Below are 18,097 nucleotides of genomic sequence, written 5' to 3' on the forward strand. Positions count from 1 at the left end.
TTGTTTCATAAAATATACTCCTTGACTTAAACATCTCTAGCGCCCTAATTTCTTAAAAATACTATTTTGATCTGAAGTAGTTAAGAAACCTTTTTTCCTTTTCCATGTGGTACAGTTAATAACACCAGTAAATCATCATTTTGGGATTTTAAAAAACTCATTAGAGAGTAAACTGGTTTATTGTTTATTGATATCTTTTAGTATATATTCTTGGGTGTAGCTAAGGCCTAAATAATGCATATTATCACAACAAAATTTCCTCCGGAATGGCTGTACCAGTTTATATTTTCACTAGCAGAGCAAGAGGCTTCCTTCATCCCTGTTTCCTCACTAACGTTTAACATTATCTAACTCTTCCAAGTTTTATAGTCTGATCAGTATAAAATAGTATATCAGTGCTGTTTAAATTTGTTTTACTGTGATTATTGAGTTCGATTATCTCTTCAAATGCTCGTTACCTCTTCTGTTTTTTCTTCTGTAAAGTCCATGTTTATGTCCTTTATGCATATGTCCTTTTTGTTACTGATTTTCAGGAGTTCATTATATATTCTGGGTATTATCTGGTTAATTTCAGGCAATGCAAATAATATTGTCTCCCATTATGTTATTTGTTTATAAGAGTTGTCCATGGCCTACTTCATTTAAAAAAATCTTTAATTTCAGCGAAATAATAAAATATTTCCTATTATTTTGGGGGGTTCGGAAAAGTAATAATCATATCTAATTACAGAGCCAGGGTTACCTACATAGACTATGAAGGACGCTCTGATGGAGATTCCATTAAAAAGATCATCAATCAGATGAAGCCACGACAGTTGATCATTGTCCATGGACCACCTGAGGCCAGTCAAGATCTTGCAGAGTGCTGCCGTGCATTTGGTGGAAAAGATATTAAAGTGTACATGCCAAAGCTACATGAAACTGTTGACGCCACTAGTGAAACTCACATCTACCAGGTAAATACGCTGGCATTTGAGTCACAAAGAAGAAAGTACATTCTGTTGCAGATCAGGACAGATAAATGAGGAACGCAGTGGTGAGTGAGACAGACCTGGCACCCCGCCTTAGCAGAGCTTTCAGTCTGTGGGGCTTATAACAAGGAAATAGTACTTAGCACACCGTTACACCTCTGATAAAGCACAGGATGCCGTGAGACCCCAACCCAGATGCGGAGGCTTCAGAAGATTTCCTGGAGGAAGCGAGGAAGCGATAACTAAGCTGAATCCGGAAGGTGGTTCGTTGGGTTGTCAGGGCCGTGTGTAGAATAGGAAAGAGAGGGAGAAAGAGTGTTCCAGGCCGAGGGGACAACATTGGTGAGAGCATGCGGGTGGGAGGAGTGGTGAGGGTTCACAAGTTCAGAAGTTTTAAGCGAAGTCACAGATGTCAGGGTTCTACTCCTGATTGAAAAAAAAAAAAAGGGAATAGGCACAGAAAACAGGAATAGAGGGGAGATGAACTCTTATTTGGTAATGGGACGTGGTGTCAGTTAAGGCAAGAGTGTTGTCTATATTCGTTTGGAAAAAAGTGGATTAGAATTCATTCTGAGGCAGAAAAATCATTCTGAGCAGAGCAGGAGGAACCACCATTCTTAGAATATGGTGGTGTGAAACTGCATGGTGTATTGAGAAAACTGTAAGCAGCTCAGTGCTCTTTGAAGCAGCATCAAGTTTTAGAGAACAGGACTTAGCAGTGGCTTTCAACCTTGGCTGCACATAAGAATCGGCAGGGAAGCTTTGCAGGGAGTCGGAGTCTTAGTCTCACTTGTTACATTAGAATCACTGGAAGTAGGGCCCCTGGCATTGATACTTATTTTTTTTTAATTGCCACATGGTTCCAGTGTGCAGTCAGGTTTAAGGACCTTCACTTTGGAAAGTAGACAGGGGTCCAGTAACCCTACAGGTCATTAGGTCATCACTAGCCATGGTCAAGATGAGATCAGTGAAAGATTTTCAAATTTCAACATACATCACTAGAGTTAGAAAAATTATAATAACAGACAGCTTGTATTTGTTCATTTACACCCTGTGGGATTTATTTCTCTTCCTCCCCTTTGCCTATCTAGGTGAGACTAAAAGACTCCCTTGTTAGCTCCCTTCAGTTTTGTAAGGCAAAAGATGCTGAATTAGCTTGGATAGATGGTGTCTTAGACATGAGAGTTTCCAAAGTGGACACAGGAGTTATTTTAGAAGAAGGAGAACTAAAGGATGATGGAGAAGATTCGGAAATGCAAGTGGACGCCCCTTCGGATTCTAGCGTCATAGCACAACAGAAGGCCATGAAAAGTCTGTTTGGAGATGATGAGAAAGAAACAGGGGAAGAAAGTGAGATCATTCCCACTCTGGAACCCTTGCCACCCAACGAGGTGAGAAAGCGCGCCGCTTCCATCTTCTCCTTAATTTGTCCTCCTTCAAATTCTCCTTTTTATGTTTTAAAGCATTTAAACTGTGTGTCATATGTAGACAGATTTTGAAGTTTTTAAAAATTACTAATGGTTATGTTTCTGTGTGTGCGTGTGTGTATCCTGTATGGTTAGGGAATAATAACTCAAACCTGTAGCAAATCTTATACGATACATAATTGTTTCACGATATGTTTTCTCAGTGTGGGTTTTTAAAGATTAAATTTTGACGATTGTGAGGATCGCCTGCCTGCTTCTAATCGGGAGATTATTAGTTTTCTAATGTCATACCCCTGTATTCCACTTCTGTGTGTTCTCAAGTCAGTTAAAATCACTTTTGGTTTTGATATACTTAGAAATCTTTTATTAAGTATAGATATAATTCTACTCTAGTATTGACATATTCTCAAGAGATGTCTACTTAATTAGCAAAGGTTTCAGGTAATTAATTACAACAGTATTAAATCTATAAGAGTCCTTCATGCGTGTCAAGTGATCTCTTTAGCCCTTCTATGCAGTAAAGAATGGAGAGACAGCCTCTGTCATTGGATTCATTTCTAATACGACTCTTGGAGTTGAGAGGAGTTAGAATTATTTTCTTCGTGCTAAATTTGCACTCTTCAAAGCGTATTCAAAGTCGCAGCATTAAGTTGAACCACTTGCCTTTCTGATACTAAAACCCATAGCATCTACTGCCTTCTCTCTGAGGGAGGTGAAAAAATGGAAGTGGGATCGGGAGAAAATCATCCCCTGACCTAAGCAAAGGACTAAGCAAAATATTTTGGTTCCGCTCTGCCTACTGGCACCCTGGTTGACCCCCTTAGGCAAGCGGGTAAGTAGAGAGCATAACATTACCAAATGTCTCTCCGCTGTTATGAGGCATGACTAATAAACCTGATTGTGAAACATTCCCAAAATGTGAAGGGCTTTGTAATGTTAAATAATGAGGTAAGATTCAGAATAACAACGTGGAATGTGATTTACAGTCTTGAAATGATCTGTTAAAGGACTTCAGGGAATAAATGTCTTAAAGATCGTGTGTGATTTCACTTTATTCAGTACAACTGTGTGTCTGGTATTCCATTTTAAGTTATTCTTTTCCCTGTAACTTTATCTAAGGTTCCTGGACATCAGTCAGTTTTTATGAACGAACCAAGACTATCAGACTTCAAACAAGTTCTTTTACGGGAGGGAATTCAAGCTGAGTTCGTAGGAGGGGTACTCGTCTGCAACAACCAAGTAGCAGTCCGTAGAGTAAGTGTGTGTTTAGCAAAGGCTGAACTGAGCAGATGCTTCCGCTGTTTTGTCATTTTGAAGTCTGTAATTCTTGATTGGTAATTTCACAAAACTAGAAATCAGAAATTTGTATTCATAATGATGACCTTGAAGACTTGTAAAAATTACTCTCAAAGACATAATTTTATTGTAAATTTTTATTTGTTCTATGACATTTATGTCTGTCTAAAATTCATAACTTGAGTATTATATCCACGTTCTGTGAATCAAAGCAGCCCGTTTCCTGACCAATCATAAAGTAATCTAGTTAATATATTTTGGTTATTATGCCTGCCTATTAATGGATAGAAAATGTACTAACAAACTTTTTTGTTTTTACTTGGTTTCTAGACGGAAACTGGACGCATTGGATTAGAAGGCTGCCTTTGTCAAGATTTTTATAGGATAAGAGACCTTTTATATGAACAGTATGCCATTGTGTAAAGGACATGTCAAGAAGTATCTGTTCGACCTTTCTAAGAAAAAGAGGATTCTTATCTTATTCTAAGCTTTTGTGTTTTTTTTTTTTTTTTGTAATATACAAAAAGAATCTGACAGGAAAACTTAACATGCAGTAAATTTTTAATACTGTAAATAGAGAGCATTTTGCTAATGTTCAAATGAGCATCCTACCTTTTGGCTTTGCCTGATAGGGATCCTAACATGTGTACAGGCCTGAGAGTCGAAGGGGATTGGTTTCCTTTACAGACCCCTTATTCTAGAGGGCTTCTTACTTGAATAAAACAGTGCAACTTAGCAAACCAGTTCCTGGCCTTAGGGAAACATATTTGCATGAGTTCTTGCAAACTGTTTCTTACCATTTTCTGGAATGTAAAGTGAAAATTATTTAGAAAAGATGTACTATTGGGAACAAAAACTGGTAAAAGTTTTTGTAGGCCTACCTAGTTATAAAAAAATCAAAGAGTTATGTATTATAACTCTCCTTCTGAATTCTAATATGCAGTTGTCTTCACATGGAGTGTATCTACTCAATGCTTCTGTTGCCCAGTGATGCTCTTCCGTGTGAGGTTGTACACGTTTGGTTTGAAATCAGTTTTTATTTCTGCCATTTCTCGTTCTATCAAGTTTTTATTGTTTCTCAATCTGAATTATAATACCATCATTTGAATACACACAGTTCAAAAGAACTCCATGTGTTATGGTCTTAAGTGTTCTGTATACGTTTAGATACATCTTTACTATCAACTAAGTTACTGTATTGGAAAGTTATTTAGTGCTCTCTTTTCAAGGAAATGTAGAATCTCACAATTTTATAAGTTAACAGTATAATTTAATTAAAAGACGTAACTTTTTTATCTCTTAGGCTTGTTTTCTCCAAAGGTTGCCCAAGCTGTGGTTGGATTTTATATACATTACTACAAAAATAATACCAAAGTTGGATAAAATCATTCTTTCTGTATTCACATCTTTTGGGGGCTGGCAGCCCTGGCATAGTATAAACCACTTGTGTTTAAGAGTAAAAACTGAATATATGCAAGTTTCATTGAACTTCAAAATGAAAATCATGCCGCTCTATTATAATCTGTCGATGCCTTTTTAAAATGTAGCTTAATCATGACAAACCTTGATGTTTATTTCTGAAGTATTTAAGCCCTCCTCTTTACACTTAGCTAGCATTTTTAGAAGGATCAGTCTTTTTATTTAACTTATGTAAAAACTAGGTATAGTGTAATCTCGTGATATCAGACTAGAATTAATAGTTCTATTTCTAATGCTTACAAAGCATTTCGTGTGGATTATTGTGCTAATGCAAAGTTTACAGCCTTCTGATACTGAAAACCAGGTACAATGTTATATAAAACATAATATACAAAACAGTTTTACAGAAGATGGAGATAAAGAGTATGTTTTCTTTGCAGAGCTTTGAAAAAAATTCACTTAAATTCTTAGTACTGAATAGAGTAAGCCTAAAATTCTTTTTATTCTCCAGGGGAAAGAAAGTCTGCATTTGTTTCATGGCTAAAAGCATTTGGTTATACCGATACTGAAAAATCGTTTTATGCCTAGCCTTTTTATTGTACTATGAACAGGAATTAAATTTTAAAGTACTGCTTGAAGATGGCTGTGCTAACTAATGTCAATACTTTTACCTGTTTCTAGATGACAATATTACTAAAATTTCTAAAGTGGAGACATTTCTTTAGCCTCAGTTACTTAAGAAAAATATAAAATTTAAGAACTGTGAGATAAATCATGAACTCAGAGGAACTTTCAGATATTTACTGTTTAGAAGCAAATACAAGTGGAACATCAGCTGATCTCTATAAATAATTAGGTTAAAAAAATTTGTAGCGTTTGTTGTAGTGGGATTATAACTGTCAAATATCATTGCAAACTTTTTAAATTTTTATAAACCAGTAGGTGGTCTGAAACGGAAGTGAGGAAATCAATTTTCTAAAAAAAATTGAGATAGATTCATGTATTGTAAAATTCACTCTTTTAAAGTGTACAATTCATTGGTTTTTAGTGTATTTACAGAGTTGTACAACCATTATCACTATTTAATTCCAGGACATTTTCATTACCCCAAGAAGAAACTTCATACCTGTTAGCAGACACTTCCCATTCTCCCTTTTCCCTGGCCCCGGGCAACCATTAATCTACTCTCTGTCTCTATGAATTTGCCTGTTCTGGATAGTTCAGAAAAATGGAATCGTGTAATATGTGGCCTTTTGTATGTGACTTCTTTCACTTTACTTAGTAGTTTCAAGATTCATCAGTGTGATAACATGTATTGGTATCTTTTCTATGGCTGAATAATATTCTGTTGTGTGGCTAGACCACATTTTGCTTATCTGTTCATCAGTCGATGGACATTTGGGTTGATTCCATTTTTTTGGATATTATGAACAATGCTGCTGTGAACATTTGTGTACAAATTTCTTCTTTGGACATATGTTTTAAATTTTCTTGGGTATATATCTAAGAGTAGGATTGCTGGATCACATGGTAACTGTGAAACTACTGGACTGTTTTTCAAAGTGGCTACACCATTTTACATTCCCACCAGCAGTGTCTGAGGGTTCCAGATTTTCCACATTCTCAGCAATACTTGTTACTCGCCATCTTTTTTATTTTCTCAATCCTCTTGTGCGTGAAGAGGTACCTCATTATGGTTTTGATTTGTATTTCCCTAATGATGTTGAGTATCTTTTCTGTACTTATTGGACATTTGTATATCTTTTTTGGAGAAATGTCTGCTCAGATCTCTTGCCTATTTTTTAACTGGGTTCTTTATCTTTCTATTATTGAATTTTAAGAGGTTTTTTAATATAGTTTGGTTAGTAAATCTTTATCAGATACATGTTTTGCAAATATTTTCTCCATTTTATGTGTCCACATTCTTGATAGTGTCCTTTGAAGCACAAAAGTTTTTGATTATCTAATTTATCTGTTTTTTTGTTTTTGTTTTTGTTTTTTTACCTTTAGTTCCATATGCTATTGGTGTCATATCTTAGAAACTATTACTTCATTCAAGGTCACAAAGATTTATTCCTGTTTTTTAGCTTTAACTCTAAGTCTTTGATTCATTTTGAGTTAATTTTTATATATGATATGAAGTAGGGGTCCCTTTTTATTCTTTTGCTTGTGGATATCCAGTTGTCACAGCATCATTTGTTTAAAAGACTATTTCTTCATCAGATTTTCTTGCCACTTTTGTTAAAAATAAGTTGCCTGTAAATGTATAAGTTTGTTGTTGGACCCTAAATCCTATATTAGTGGTCCGTATATCTAACTTTATGCCAGTACCATATTGTCTTGATTGCTGTAGCTTTGTATTAAGTTTTGGAGTCAACAAATGTGAGTCCTCCAACGTTGTTCTCTTTCAAGATTGTTTTGGCTGTTCTGGTTTCCTTGCATTTCTATGTGAATTTTAGATCAGCTTGTGAATTTTTGCAAAAACGAAAAGCTATAGGGAGAAAAAAGTGGTTGAAATTTACAGCTTAAACTCTTAGAATGTTGTGGCTGATCGGAACTATTGAATTCATCCAGGTCAACACACTTAGTCTAGTTTTGAGTGAATGGGCCTGTAGAAGGGAAGGGATTTGCTTGAGAGCCAAATAGCCGGTCAGAGACAGAGTTGGAATTGGAGCCCAGCCTTAGAGAGTACATTCATTCAGTACTGAATGGAGAAATCTCGAATCTTCGACTAGATGAATTCTACAGTCTCTTTCAGCCATAACATTCTGAGATTGTAAGCTGTAAGTTTCAACTTTTTTCTTCATTGCCGTGCTGATTTAGTTCCTTAGTTTACATTCACTTTGCTTAGGAATAATATGTTCAGTTTATCTTCTCTTAAGAATAGCACCTGACAAACGGTTACTTAGGACAATAGCATGCTGAGAGAGACTAGTTTTAATTTTATATGATGGCCAGTAATGGTTGGGGGAGGGTGGGAGAGGCAAATGTCACCTGTACTTTTCTTGGGTTGTAAAGTTCTAGAGTTTTATCAGAAGGTTATTGTCCTTTAAATATTAATAAACTGATCACCACTTAAGTCAAGGATGTACATAGTGGTTAGTAATTCAGTGACCGAGAGGCTGGCTGTGTGTGTTTTGGCGGTGGGGTGGTTCCCTTTCACCTCCAACCCCCCTGTTTGTTCAGCCATTTGATAGCTGGAAAACAAATGTGTGATTGAAGAGAGAAGGAATATTCAGATCTGCCTACCTGGGCAAGGATCCTGCTTTTCTCTCACTTTAACCACCTCAATCGTGTTTATGAGAAAAGACCAAAAATTACTCAAATAAATTTTAAAACCCAAGGCTTTGCTGGAAGTAAGGATATCTCTGTTTCTCTTCTGTTCCTCTTCTCCCCGCCCCCCCAACACACACTTTTCAAGCCCATTTCATTTTAGTTCTTGAAGTCAAAATGAGATTTCAGGTACAAAATAGAAGTTTGGAGAGTTTTACATCTCTTTTCTGTAGTTGAAGAGAACCAAACATGTATGTGCTCCTTTTTTGTGACATTGTTAATGAATTCAGTGAAGCCTACTCAAATTTTGATAGTGATAAATAATCTCAAGCGCTATACAAAGGATCCATAAGGACTTCCTATTATTTTCTGAAGTTTTGTTGATTTTTGTGTTCAATATACAATTTATTATATGTATTTTTCCATGAAATGATTGTGATACTTTTTAAAAAGCTATTACTAAATTGTACATTCAGAACTAGTGAAGTCCTTCAAACAGATCTCTGTGGGAAGCTATTTTTATTCCAAGGGTACTGTAGCTGTCATTCTCTTAAATGTTTTTAGAGCTCTCATTTCTTTTCAGATTCATTTACCAAACTTATGAGAAATATAAATTATTTTAGAAAAACAGTCTTGGTCCATTACCACTGGACTCTAAATGACGACAACAAAATTAACTCTTTTTCTATAGACAGAAATTTGCTACCATAGAAGATTTTTAATATTAAGAAATTATTCAGTACAAACTATAATTAAAATAAAAGTAGTATATACCAGAAATCATAAAGATACTCTAATTTCCAATATCATGGTTCAGGTTAAATATCATAATTATATATCAAAGTTTGCAAGTCTAATGAGATTGTATACATCCTTTATCAGTTATAATAAATTACCCTAAATGGAGAGGGTTCAGATTCTCAAGGTTTCCCAGTATCTTGTATATGTGATTTTTTTCAAGAAGAAAAACTTGCAGGCAGAAGTATATTAAAATTTAGAATATTGTGCATTTTTAACTTTTAAGCAGAATTTTATATCCACATTATTGCCCATTAAAAAGTTTTCACATTTATTTCCATTATTCTTTTGAATAGTTTTACCTGAGATAATGAAACCATTAAGGAGAGAGTTTTCTAGTCACATAAAAACTAGTGAAATAAATTCCTAATAGGTAAAAGACCACTTCCGTGCATCTTATTTTTTAACTGATTTTGAAATAATTTTAAACAGAAAAGTTAACAAGAATAGTTTAAAAGATACTATGTCCTTCCCCTAGATTCCTGTTTTAACAATTTGCTGTTTGCACCTTATCATTCTATCTATATGCCTATTATTTTTTTAACTAGTAGATACTAAGTTGCAGTTATGATGTCCCATTAACCTGATACACATGCATGTGTATTTTTTAAAAACAAGGACTCCTGCATAACAACAGTGCTTCCGTCAAAATCAGAAAACCAACACTGATGAAACTCTGCCATTTAATCCACAAACAACATTAGAATGTTACCAATTACTCCAAAAACGTCCTTATAACAACCCTTTTTGTTCTAGGACCCAATCCAGGACGCTGTATATGTTTAGCTATGTGTTCTCTTCAGTCTTCCTTCGTCTGGAGCACTTCCTCAGTTTTCCCTTGTTTCCGTTTGTTTTGTTTTTTATGACGGTTTTGAAGAGTGCTGGCCGGTTACTTTGTATTATGACCCCTGCTTTGGTTTTGTCCGATGTTTCTTCATGATTAGATTAAGGCTATGGATTTTCGATAGAAATACCAGAGAAGTGATGTGTTCTTTATATCATATCAGGAAGCACATGGTTAATTTTGACATTACTGATCATTTTTAAGTTGGTTATGTGTACTAGGTTTCTCCACTGTAAAGTTAATAGGTAGTCTGTACTTATTAGTTAATGAGGGGTAAGTATTTTGTGGGGAGCTATTTTGAGACTCAATATCCTGTTCTTTATAAATTCTTATCCTCTAGTTTTAGCATCCACTTATGATTCTTAACCAGTAGCAGTTACTGCCAGATGGCGATTTTCTAATGACACTGTTGTTTCTACAATTAATTGGCATTCTAGTGTAAATACTGTCCCTTCTCCACATTGACTTATTGATTATATTAGTGCAGATTTTTTTTTTATGATCTATCTACTATCATGATTTATTTCGATGCTCCACTTGACCTAGGTTTGGCTAGTTGGAGCACTTTCAGGCTGGCTTCTACATTCTTTTAACATGTCCTTGGGTATTTTGTTTTTAAATCATAACTTTATAAATTTATAGTTCAGTAGTGTTAAGTGTATTCATGTTGTTGTCCAACAGATCTCTAGAACTTTTCATCTTGCAAAATTGAAACTCTGTATTACTAAACACACATTTTCCGTCCCACCCCACCTCCCAGCCCTTGTAACCACCTTTCTACTATCTGCTTCTGTGGTTTTGACAGCTTTAGATAGTTCATGAGTGGAATTACACAGTATTTGTCCTTTTGTGACTCCTTATTTCACTTAGCATGATGTTCTGGAGGTTCATCCGTGTTGTAGCGTATGACGGGATTTCCTTATTTTAAGACCGCATAATGTACGTGTACCACATCTTCATCCATTCACTTATTGGTGGACATTTGGCTTGCTCCCCCTGCTTGGCTGTCGTGAATCGTGCTGTGATGGATATGGGTGTGCAAATATCTGAGATCCTGCTTCCAGTTCTTTTGGATATATATCCAGTGGGATCGGTGAGTCATACGGTAATTCTATTTTTAATTTCTCAAGGAACTTTCAAATGTTTTCCATAATGGCTGCTTATCCCTATGGTTCTTGGAGCACTTCCTTCCTTTCAGGAACCACAAGATAGTCCAGGTTCTGTCCTGTTTTTTCCCTGCCAGTCTTGGGACCAGCCACTGTGCCAGACGGTCCCGGTTTGCTGTAAGGGAGAACCGTGTTTAGAACCGAGGTCCGGGAGCTAGGTTGCGCTCATTGCCGCTGTGCCATCGTTGCCACCAGGTCCTTGCAGCGGACAGTTAGGAAATATGCACATCTGTGCTCGTTCCCGCGTCCACCCATCTGCGTGTATATTAAAAGCCACGACTTCACTCCAATCTCTGCTTCCGTCTCTTGTCCACAAAGTTTATTCTAGACCCCCCCTTTTCCATATTTTCACTTCCTTTATTCTATAGTAAAAAATGGGGCTCCTATAACCCTCAATATTTTCACTTACTTGTTCACTTCCTGTGACTAACCGGTCTGACCACAGGGCTGGCTGCTTTGCTCTAAGCCCCCTGCACATGACTGCCGCAAGGGCTGAGTTTCCTCCCACCCCCCAGTTCATGGCAGCGCCTGCCCACTAAACCCTGTAGCGGCTCTTTTAAAGAAGGCACCTTTGGCTCAGATGGCAATGCCACAAGAGAGATTTTGTTTCAATGTACATGGTGGCTGTCAATGGTGAAATAAGCAGAGATGCCAAAGGTTTCTACTTTAAATGGGACCGTATAGTCTCTGGGTATCTGTCTTGCTTATTCTGTTACAATATCTTCCTCATTCCTTTCTACTTTATAGCTAAACCAGACAAAATAAAGATCACTGTGGAGTGGGGTTAGAGGAGGAGAGTAGAAAAAGAAGGAGGCGGAAACCCAGTCTTGAGGGGAGTGATGGGTGTGGCAGGGGGGTACCACACAGCAAGCGCAACCTGAAATGCTCTCTGAGCTAAAACGCTTCAGCAGTTAAAGAGCTTAAGTTCTGTGTTTATATTATTTTATAACTGTCCTTGCAAAAACCTTTGCCTGTCAGTTCATCATTTGGATCATCCACCCCCTTAACTCTTAAGTCTTAGGAGTGTCAGGACCAAGTTCACTATATTGAGTGCTGAGGTGTTCTTTTATTAAACAGTTATTCAATCTTAACAATTTTTAGTGGGAGGAATAATATCATCTGCCTCTGGACAAATGATTCCTTAGTAAGCTCAGGATGGAGTCCAGTTATGTAACACATGCGGGAACCTTATAATAATTAATAGAACTTATTCCTACTTGTGAGAAAATGGAGCCTGCGGCCACAATTTTTTTCCATTTGAGATTTGGTTTACCTAATGGGAATTGCTCAAGTGCTTTTTTACTAAAAACTAACTGAGCCCCTAGCAAAAGAAGCTGACACTAAGTATTTTCTATGTTACTAGGCACCGTGCCGAGGACGTTACATGCATTATCTCATTTGACCGTGATCGTGGGTGGAATGGGCCCTTTCATCACCCCATTTCACTGAGGAGGAAACTGAAGCTTACAGTCTCTCGTTAGTCCTGCCATTCTCACCCATAATAGCCTTATAGTCTATACTGGCTTTGATACATGATCGGTAAGAGTTCTTTAGTTCCGAGGAAAAGAAACCGTCTCTGGCTAACTTAGGAAAAAAGGGAGTGTATTGGGACAATAATGCTAGGTAGCTCTGGGGATCCAGGCAGCAGGCCCAACGCTCTCAAGGCTCCCCAAAGAAAATGCATCAACTACAATGTGGGTCCCTCAACATAGAAGGTCACGAGGGAAATCCATCGTTGGCCTGGCTTTTGTTAAATGCCGACTCTCTGGCTAGAGAAGAGAAGAGCACCTTGACTGTCAGTTTTACCAAGATTAGACACAGATAGGAAGATGTCACAAGAATTTGAGGGCCTGCCACCACAAGGTGGAAGGCAGAGACACACCATCAACGAAAACTCGCCCAATAGAAGGTGTAGTAGACAAGGGCACGGGCTCTGGAGTTAAGGGATCTGGAACTAAGGGCACCACTCTGTGCTGGACTCAGTTACTTTATATCCGCACTTCTAGGGTCTCATGAAGATTAAATGAAGTGAGCCATGCAAAGCACTTGGAGTGTCTGGCACACAGTAAGTACCTCAGTACATGTTAACATGTTAGGGCTCCTTCACATACATCACCTCGTTTATTATAATCCTAAAGGCTAGGTATCGCCTTCATTTTCTTTCTTTTTGGGGGGCTGGGAGTGCGGCGAGGCAACCCTTGGCTGACCTCACAGATTGCAAGGACCTTGGCTGTTTACAATTCCTTATTTTTTAGGCCTACAGCACCTGGTCTTCCTAGGCGGTCTCCCATCCAAGTACTAACCAGGCCTGACCCTGCTTAGCTTCCAAGATCAGACAGGATCGAGCTTGTTCAGGGTGACATGGCCATAGAATCACCTCTGTTTTCACAAAGAGAAACTGACTGGGGAAGACTAAGTGGCTTGTTCAAAGCCACACAGCTGATCAATAGTGAATCGGGGGCTTTTACTCTGCCACTTGACCTACAAAGAGGTGTTCTAACTTTATTCTTTTAGCTTCTAGCTATGATTTAATATAACTTTCAATGTATTACTCATAATTTCTTATAAATAACAGTGGGATTTATACCATATGACCTAATATAGAACTAAGACGTTTTTATCTTAAAACATTTTCTAGGACAATTTAAATGCAGCAAACTTTCTGGTTTGATCAAAGTAATAATGCATTAATTTAGAGACGCTGAATCTTTTCTCATTGTTATTGCTAATTTTATGCTATTCCCATGATTTACAGAAAACAGGTAGCCTTTGGTCAAAAATGAGAAAGTCCACAGTCTGCATAAAAATCTTGGGACATATTTATCCAGGAATACTTACATATTGATTTCAAAAAACCATCTTAACACATTTGCGTAAAATCGTTATCGATAAGAGGTAGAGGTAAGGGTTGGGTTAGGATTTAGTCAGGTAGGTTTCTAATCTCTCTAAAGCTGTTTGATGAACATGTGTTAGTCTGAATTAGTAGGCTCTGGCCCCATCTTACCCTACCTGACATTTTTATAAGTTTTCTGGTTGAGGATATTGGTGGCAGGTTAAGAAAATTTGCAAATGACCTGCCACTGAAAGAAGTAGCTCTTGTATGAAAAGACAGAATTGGGACCTACAGAGATCCTGACAAGTTTGGACAATGGTTAAGAAAATGAAATTTCACCTTTCTTTCTAAACCAATGACACAAATACATGGTGGAGAGAAAAGGCCTAGAATTCTTGGTTTAAAAAAAAAAAGCATTTACCGGACTATGAAGATGGCTGCCAAAAACGTTAACGACTTGGGGTCACATTCCTAATAGACTAATGGACTCTAATTACTAATAGATTGTTTATGATGACGATGGTGCTGGTCCTGCTTCATTCCACCATTAGGACTCCTTAGAGCTCTTCAAGCAGTAAACATTTTTCTACTCTTTTTTACTTTTCCCTTTAATAATTAATACACATTGAAAATTTAGAGGGTATAGAAAAGCATAAAAGACAAGAAAAAGTCCTATACCAAATGCAGTACTTTTATCATTTTGGCCTATTTCCAGCTTTATTCAATGAAATGTTTATGTAAATAATATGTATACAATTTTTTATTGTGCCTTTAGAGGAAATTTCCTGATGTTTATAACCATCTTTTAATCACTACAAATATTGCATCATGTGGGTGTATCATTATTTAGCTCTTCTCAATTGTTGGATGTTTTTCAATTTTTCTCAGTAATCTGAACTACAGACAGATTTATTCATAGTCGCGCATCATGGTTATTTTCATGCTAGCGCACAATTGCAAATAGCTTAAATACTACTTTTAAGGACATTAGTTAGTATCTGAGTGAGGTCCAGGAGAGAGGACCAGCCTGTTGAATGACTTGGAAACCACAGCAAACAGGAAGCCGGGATATAGTTTGGAGTATGCAGTAGGGCTTATTTTTGGAAAAGAGGGTACCTTACAACGAAACGAGCTAAGAATGAATGCATCCGAGATGCTGACTCTCAGGGAAGCTGCTGTGTTTTTCAGGTTCCCAGTAGTGACCTGGCTTTATGTAGTCGACATGTAGTAAACCCTCTTTCTTTGGAGGAGTAAAGTCTTCGACATTCAACTAAATGAGATTGTCAGTAGTCTACCTGCCACTTACCCCCAAACGCAATCGTTCCAAGAATTTGCTTCCAGTGCCAGTAGCTTATATGTGAATTCTCTGTATTTATCTTTCCTTCTCTTGCTGCCTTTTTTTTTTTCAAGGCTTCTCTCAAAACTTGAGAGAAATTTGACCCTGAAGGGGAGAACAAATTTTAAAGAAGCTTTGTTACAACTCTTACTCTTTTCATTACCTTTTTTGCTAATAATTATTAAAAATACGTGTCACAGTGGGAATAAGCAAGGCCGTCGTGGCATCTGTACAAAAGTCACCCACCAACGTCAGCCTCCGGCAGCCATCCCAAGAGGTACCAGTGCTTAAGTTCTTCATTCCATGACTTCGGTTTCCTGAAAAGCGAGGCCGATGTTAGCATATTTAGCTCCCAAGTACCCAGACAGGATTAACTTCCATTGGCAATCTGTGGAAATGAAGGAAAAAATAAATGTATAACAACAGAGTACGTTACACACTATTTAGTACACTACAGAGGGAAATGATCTGTGTTGCCCTTTGGTTGCTGACCCAGAAGGAAAACGACTCTCGTTGGACGCTTACTATTTATCACACGCTTGCTGTGAATTATTTGATTTAAACCTCACAGCAGCCTATGCCAAATCTAACAAGTTATCCCCACTTTATATAATCTTAGGAAGTGAAGACTCAGAGGCTAGGAATTTCTCTGTCAATCACCAATAAATACTGTAGCTAGAATACAAATTTCTGAGTATTCCAAAGCCCACACTTGGAGTAAGATAGATTAAAGATTTCAGAAGAGTGGCTATGGCTGTAGACTTATCCCAGTGTGGCAGTGAATCGGTAATCAGGAAATGGAAAAGGTCGGTCGTATGGATTGAAATGCCATGAAGATGCTCATAAAACAAGATAAGCATATTTTCTTTCAGAGAAGGAAACCTCCAATGTTTTTCCATTGCGTTGAAACTTCAGAATCTGTATATTTCCAGGGCTTTTACTTGCATTCCTCAGCACCATTTCAAAATAGAAACCATGGTCGTCTTAGTTGAGGCTGATGTCTAATCTAGAGCCATGTGATGCTCCCTCTGGAGTCACGCGATGCTCCCTCTGTTCTAACTGGTTTTGGAGCAGGCCCCTGCTTCCCCTGTCCTGTTCTGGGGCGTCCTGCGGCTGGCAGGGCTGCTCCTGACAGATTCAACGTCCTGAGATCTCCGCCTTTGGCATAAAGCAGGGAAAGGACTAATGTCAAATGCAAATTCAGAAACCAAGGAAACCTATGAACTCGAACTCGTCAGGGAGAGATGCACAAAATGATCAGTGGGCCTTTGGAATTGCTGACCTCAACTTCTGTTTCCTTTTCTGGCTGCGAATGGCTGTGAAGGCACCGATAGCTAAGGGAGATAGGGGACCTGACATTTGGTTTTACTATAATACCACAATAGCAAATTTAATTAACACTGAGCATCCATGAATAAGAAGTTGATTACGGTATATCCAGACTGTGGAATATTTAGCATCTATTTTTAAAAATAACTTTGATACATACTGACCATATTATATTAAAATAACAAAAAATAAGTTACAGAGTTGAAGTTATGATTACATTTCTGCAAAAGCATATATGCAAATGGCTGACGAGAGATTTTAACCCAGGTCAGCATTAAAGATGAAAATTTTCCAGTTTTCAGTTTATGAATTTTACTAGGTTTTTTTTTTTCCCCCTTTTGTTTCAATGAGTAGCATGAAAGGATGATGTTATGGATGCCACCTGAAAATTCCCACCTCCCCTTTCCTCAGATGGCCATTGTACAATGCGGGGGCGGGGCAGAGAGCAGTAGGGGAGGTGATGGGGAGAGAAGGGAGGAGGGAGACAGAGCTGGGAGTTAGAGACGGCCGCGTGGAAGCATCCCCCCAGAGCACCACTGCCCTCGGCTTTCCCTGGCCTCCCATAGCCTACCCTTGCAATAAACGGACCCCTGCCTTTGAAGACATCACAGTTCAGCCCAATCTATGCCTGTCTCATTTCCAATACATGATTCATCACCCTTTCAAAATTGTAAAGTCTGGACAAGTTACGGTATTTAATACGGCATCAGGTGAGATGTTTAAACACGTACACTTGTTTTGGCACTAGTATTTTAGGTCTTATCCCCAGCTTAACCACTCGAAATGGATGGAAAACATGATGAGTGAGAACAAATGAGTGTCTCAGTGTAGAAAGAACACTGCCTGGAGATTTGCAAAGCTTGATAACTGCTCGTTTCTATGGGACGTTGGCCAAGTCTCTGGTCTTCGCTAATCCTCAGTGTGTCCTTAAAATGGACCCGGGGTGGGCTTAGTCTGGGTAATTTATAAGACCCTTTTCTACATTATGATTCTATCATCCAAATTAAATATATTGTGAAACTTAGGGCCTGGCGTTCCATTTTTTTAGATCCCAGATATTGTAGGGAATAGGTAATAAAAGCAAGACCTGGCAAACGAATGCCTTTCAGGCTCCCACAGCTCTCGTCCCGCCCACGGCCCTCCCCTTCCTCATTACCATTATGACCCAGGGGGCAGAAAACCTTACGTTGATTCAGCCCACCATTTTCAGCAAAGGGGAAAACTGCTCACATAATTTTTGCATTTGCAACCAACATTCCTTTGTTGGATGGATTTACTAGAGATCTCAAATCTGAACTGGGGAAAAAGCCTTTCTTGGACAAATGGCTGTTCCCTGGAGGTATCCTCATACAGAAACCACATTTCTCAATGGTGGGCTCACCTAATGGCTTCAACCTAACATCTA

General features: G+C 37.9%; 1 protein-coding gene and 1 pseudogene across 3 annotated transcripts in view; one reads left to right on the forward strand and one right to left on the reverse strand.

The window, feature by feature from the left end:
- The window catches only part of CPSF2 (cleavage and polyadenylation specific factor 2), a 33,020-nt gene extending 27,269 nt beyond the window's left edge, over positions 1 to 5,751 (forward strand). For 2 of the 3 annotated variants that reach the window (XM_016145454.2, XM_036239008.1), the window contains 4 exons: positions 731 to 956; positions 2,063 to 2,362; positions 3,518 to 3,652; positions 4,025 to 5,751. In XM_016145454.2, the coding sequence (XP_016000940.1) occupies positions 731 to 956; positions 2,063 to 2,362; positions 3,518 to 3,652; positions 4,025 to 4,117 (754 nt within the window). In that variant the 3' untranslated portion in view covers positions 4,118 to 5,751. Of the gene's footprint in view, positions 1 to 730; positions 1,420 to 2,062; positions 2,363 to 3,517; positions 3,653 to 4,024 lie in introns of those variants that run through there. The other variant, XM_036239010.1, reaches the window with a different exon arrangement.
- A 7,697-nt stretch (positions 5,752 to 13,448) lies between these two features.
- LOC118601302 lies at positions 13,449 to 13,567 on the reverse strand (annotated as a pseudogene).
- Positions 13,568 to 18,097: the final 4,530 nt, after the last annotated feature.

Source organism: Rousettus aegyptiacus, unplaced genomic scaffold (genome assembly GCF_014176215.1).
Source record: "Rousettus aegyptiacus isolate mRouAeg1 unplaced genomic scaffold, mRouAeg1.p scaffold_m13_p_3, whole genome shotgun sequence".
Taxonomy (NCBI): Eukaryota; Metazoa; Chordata; class Mammalia; order Chiroptera; family Pteropodidae; genus Rousettus; species Rousettus aegyptiacus.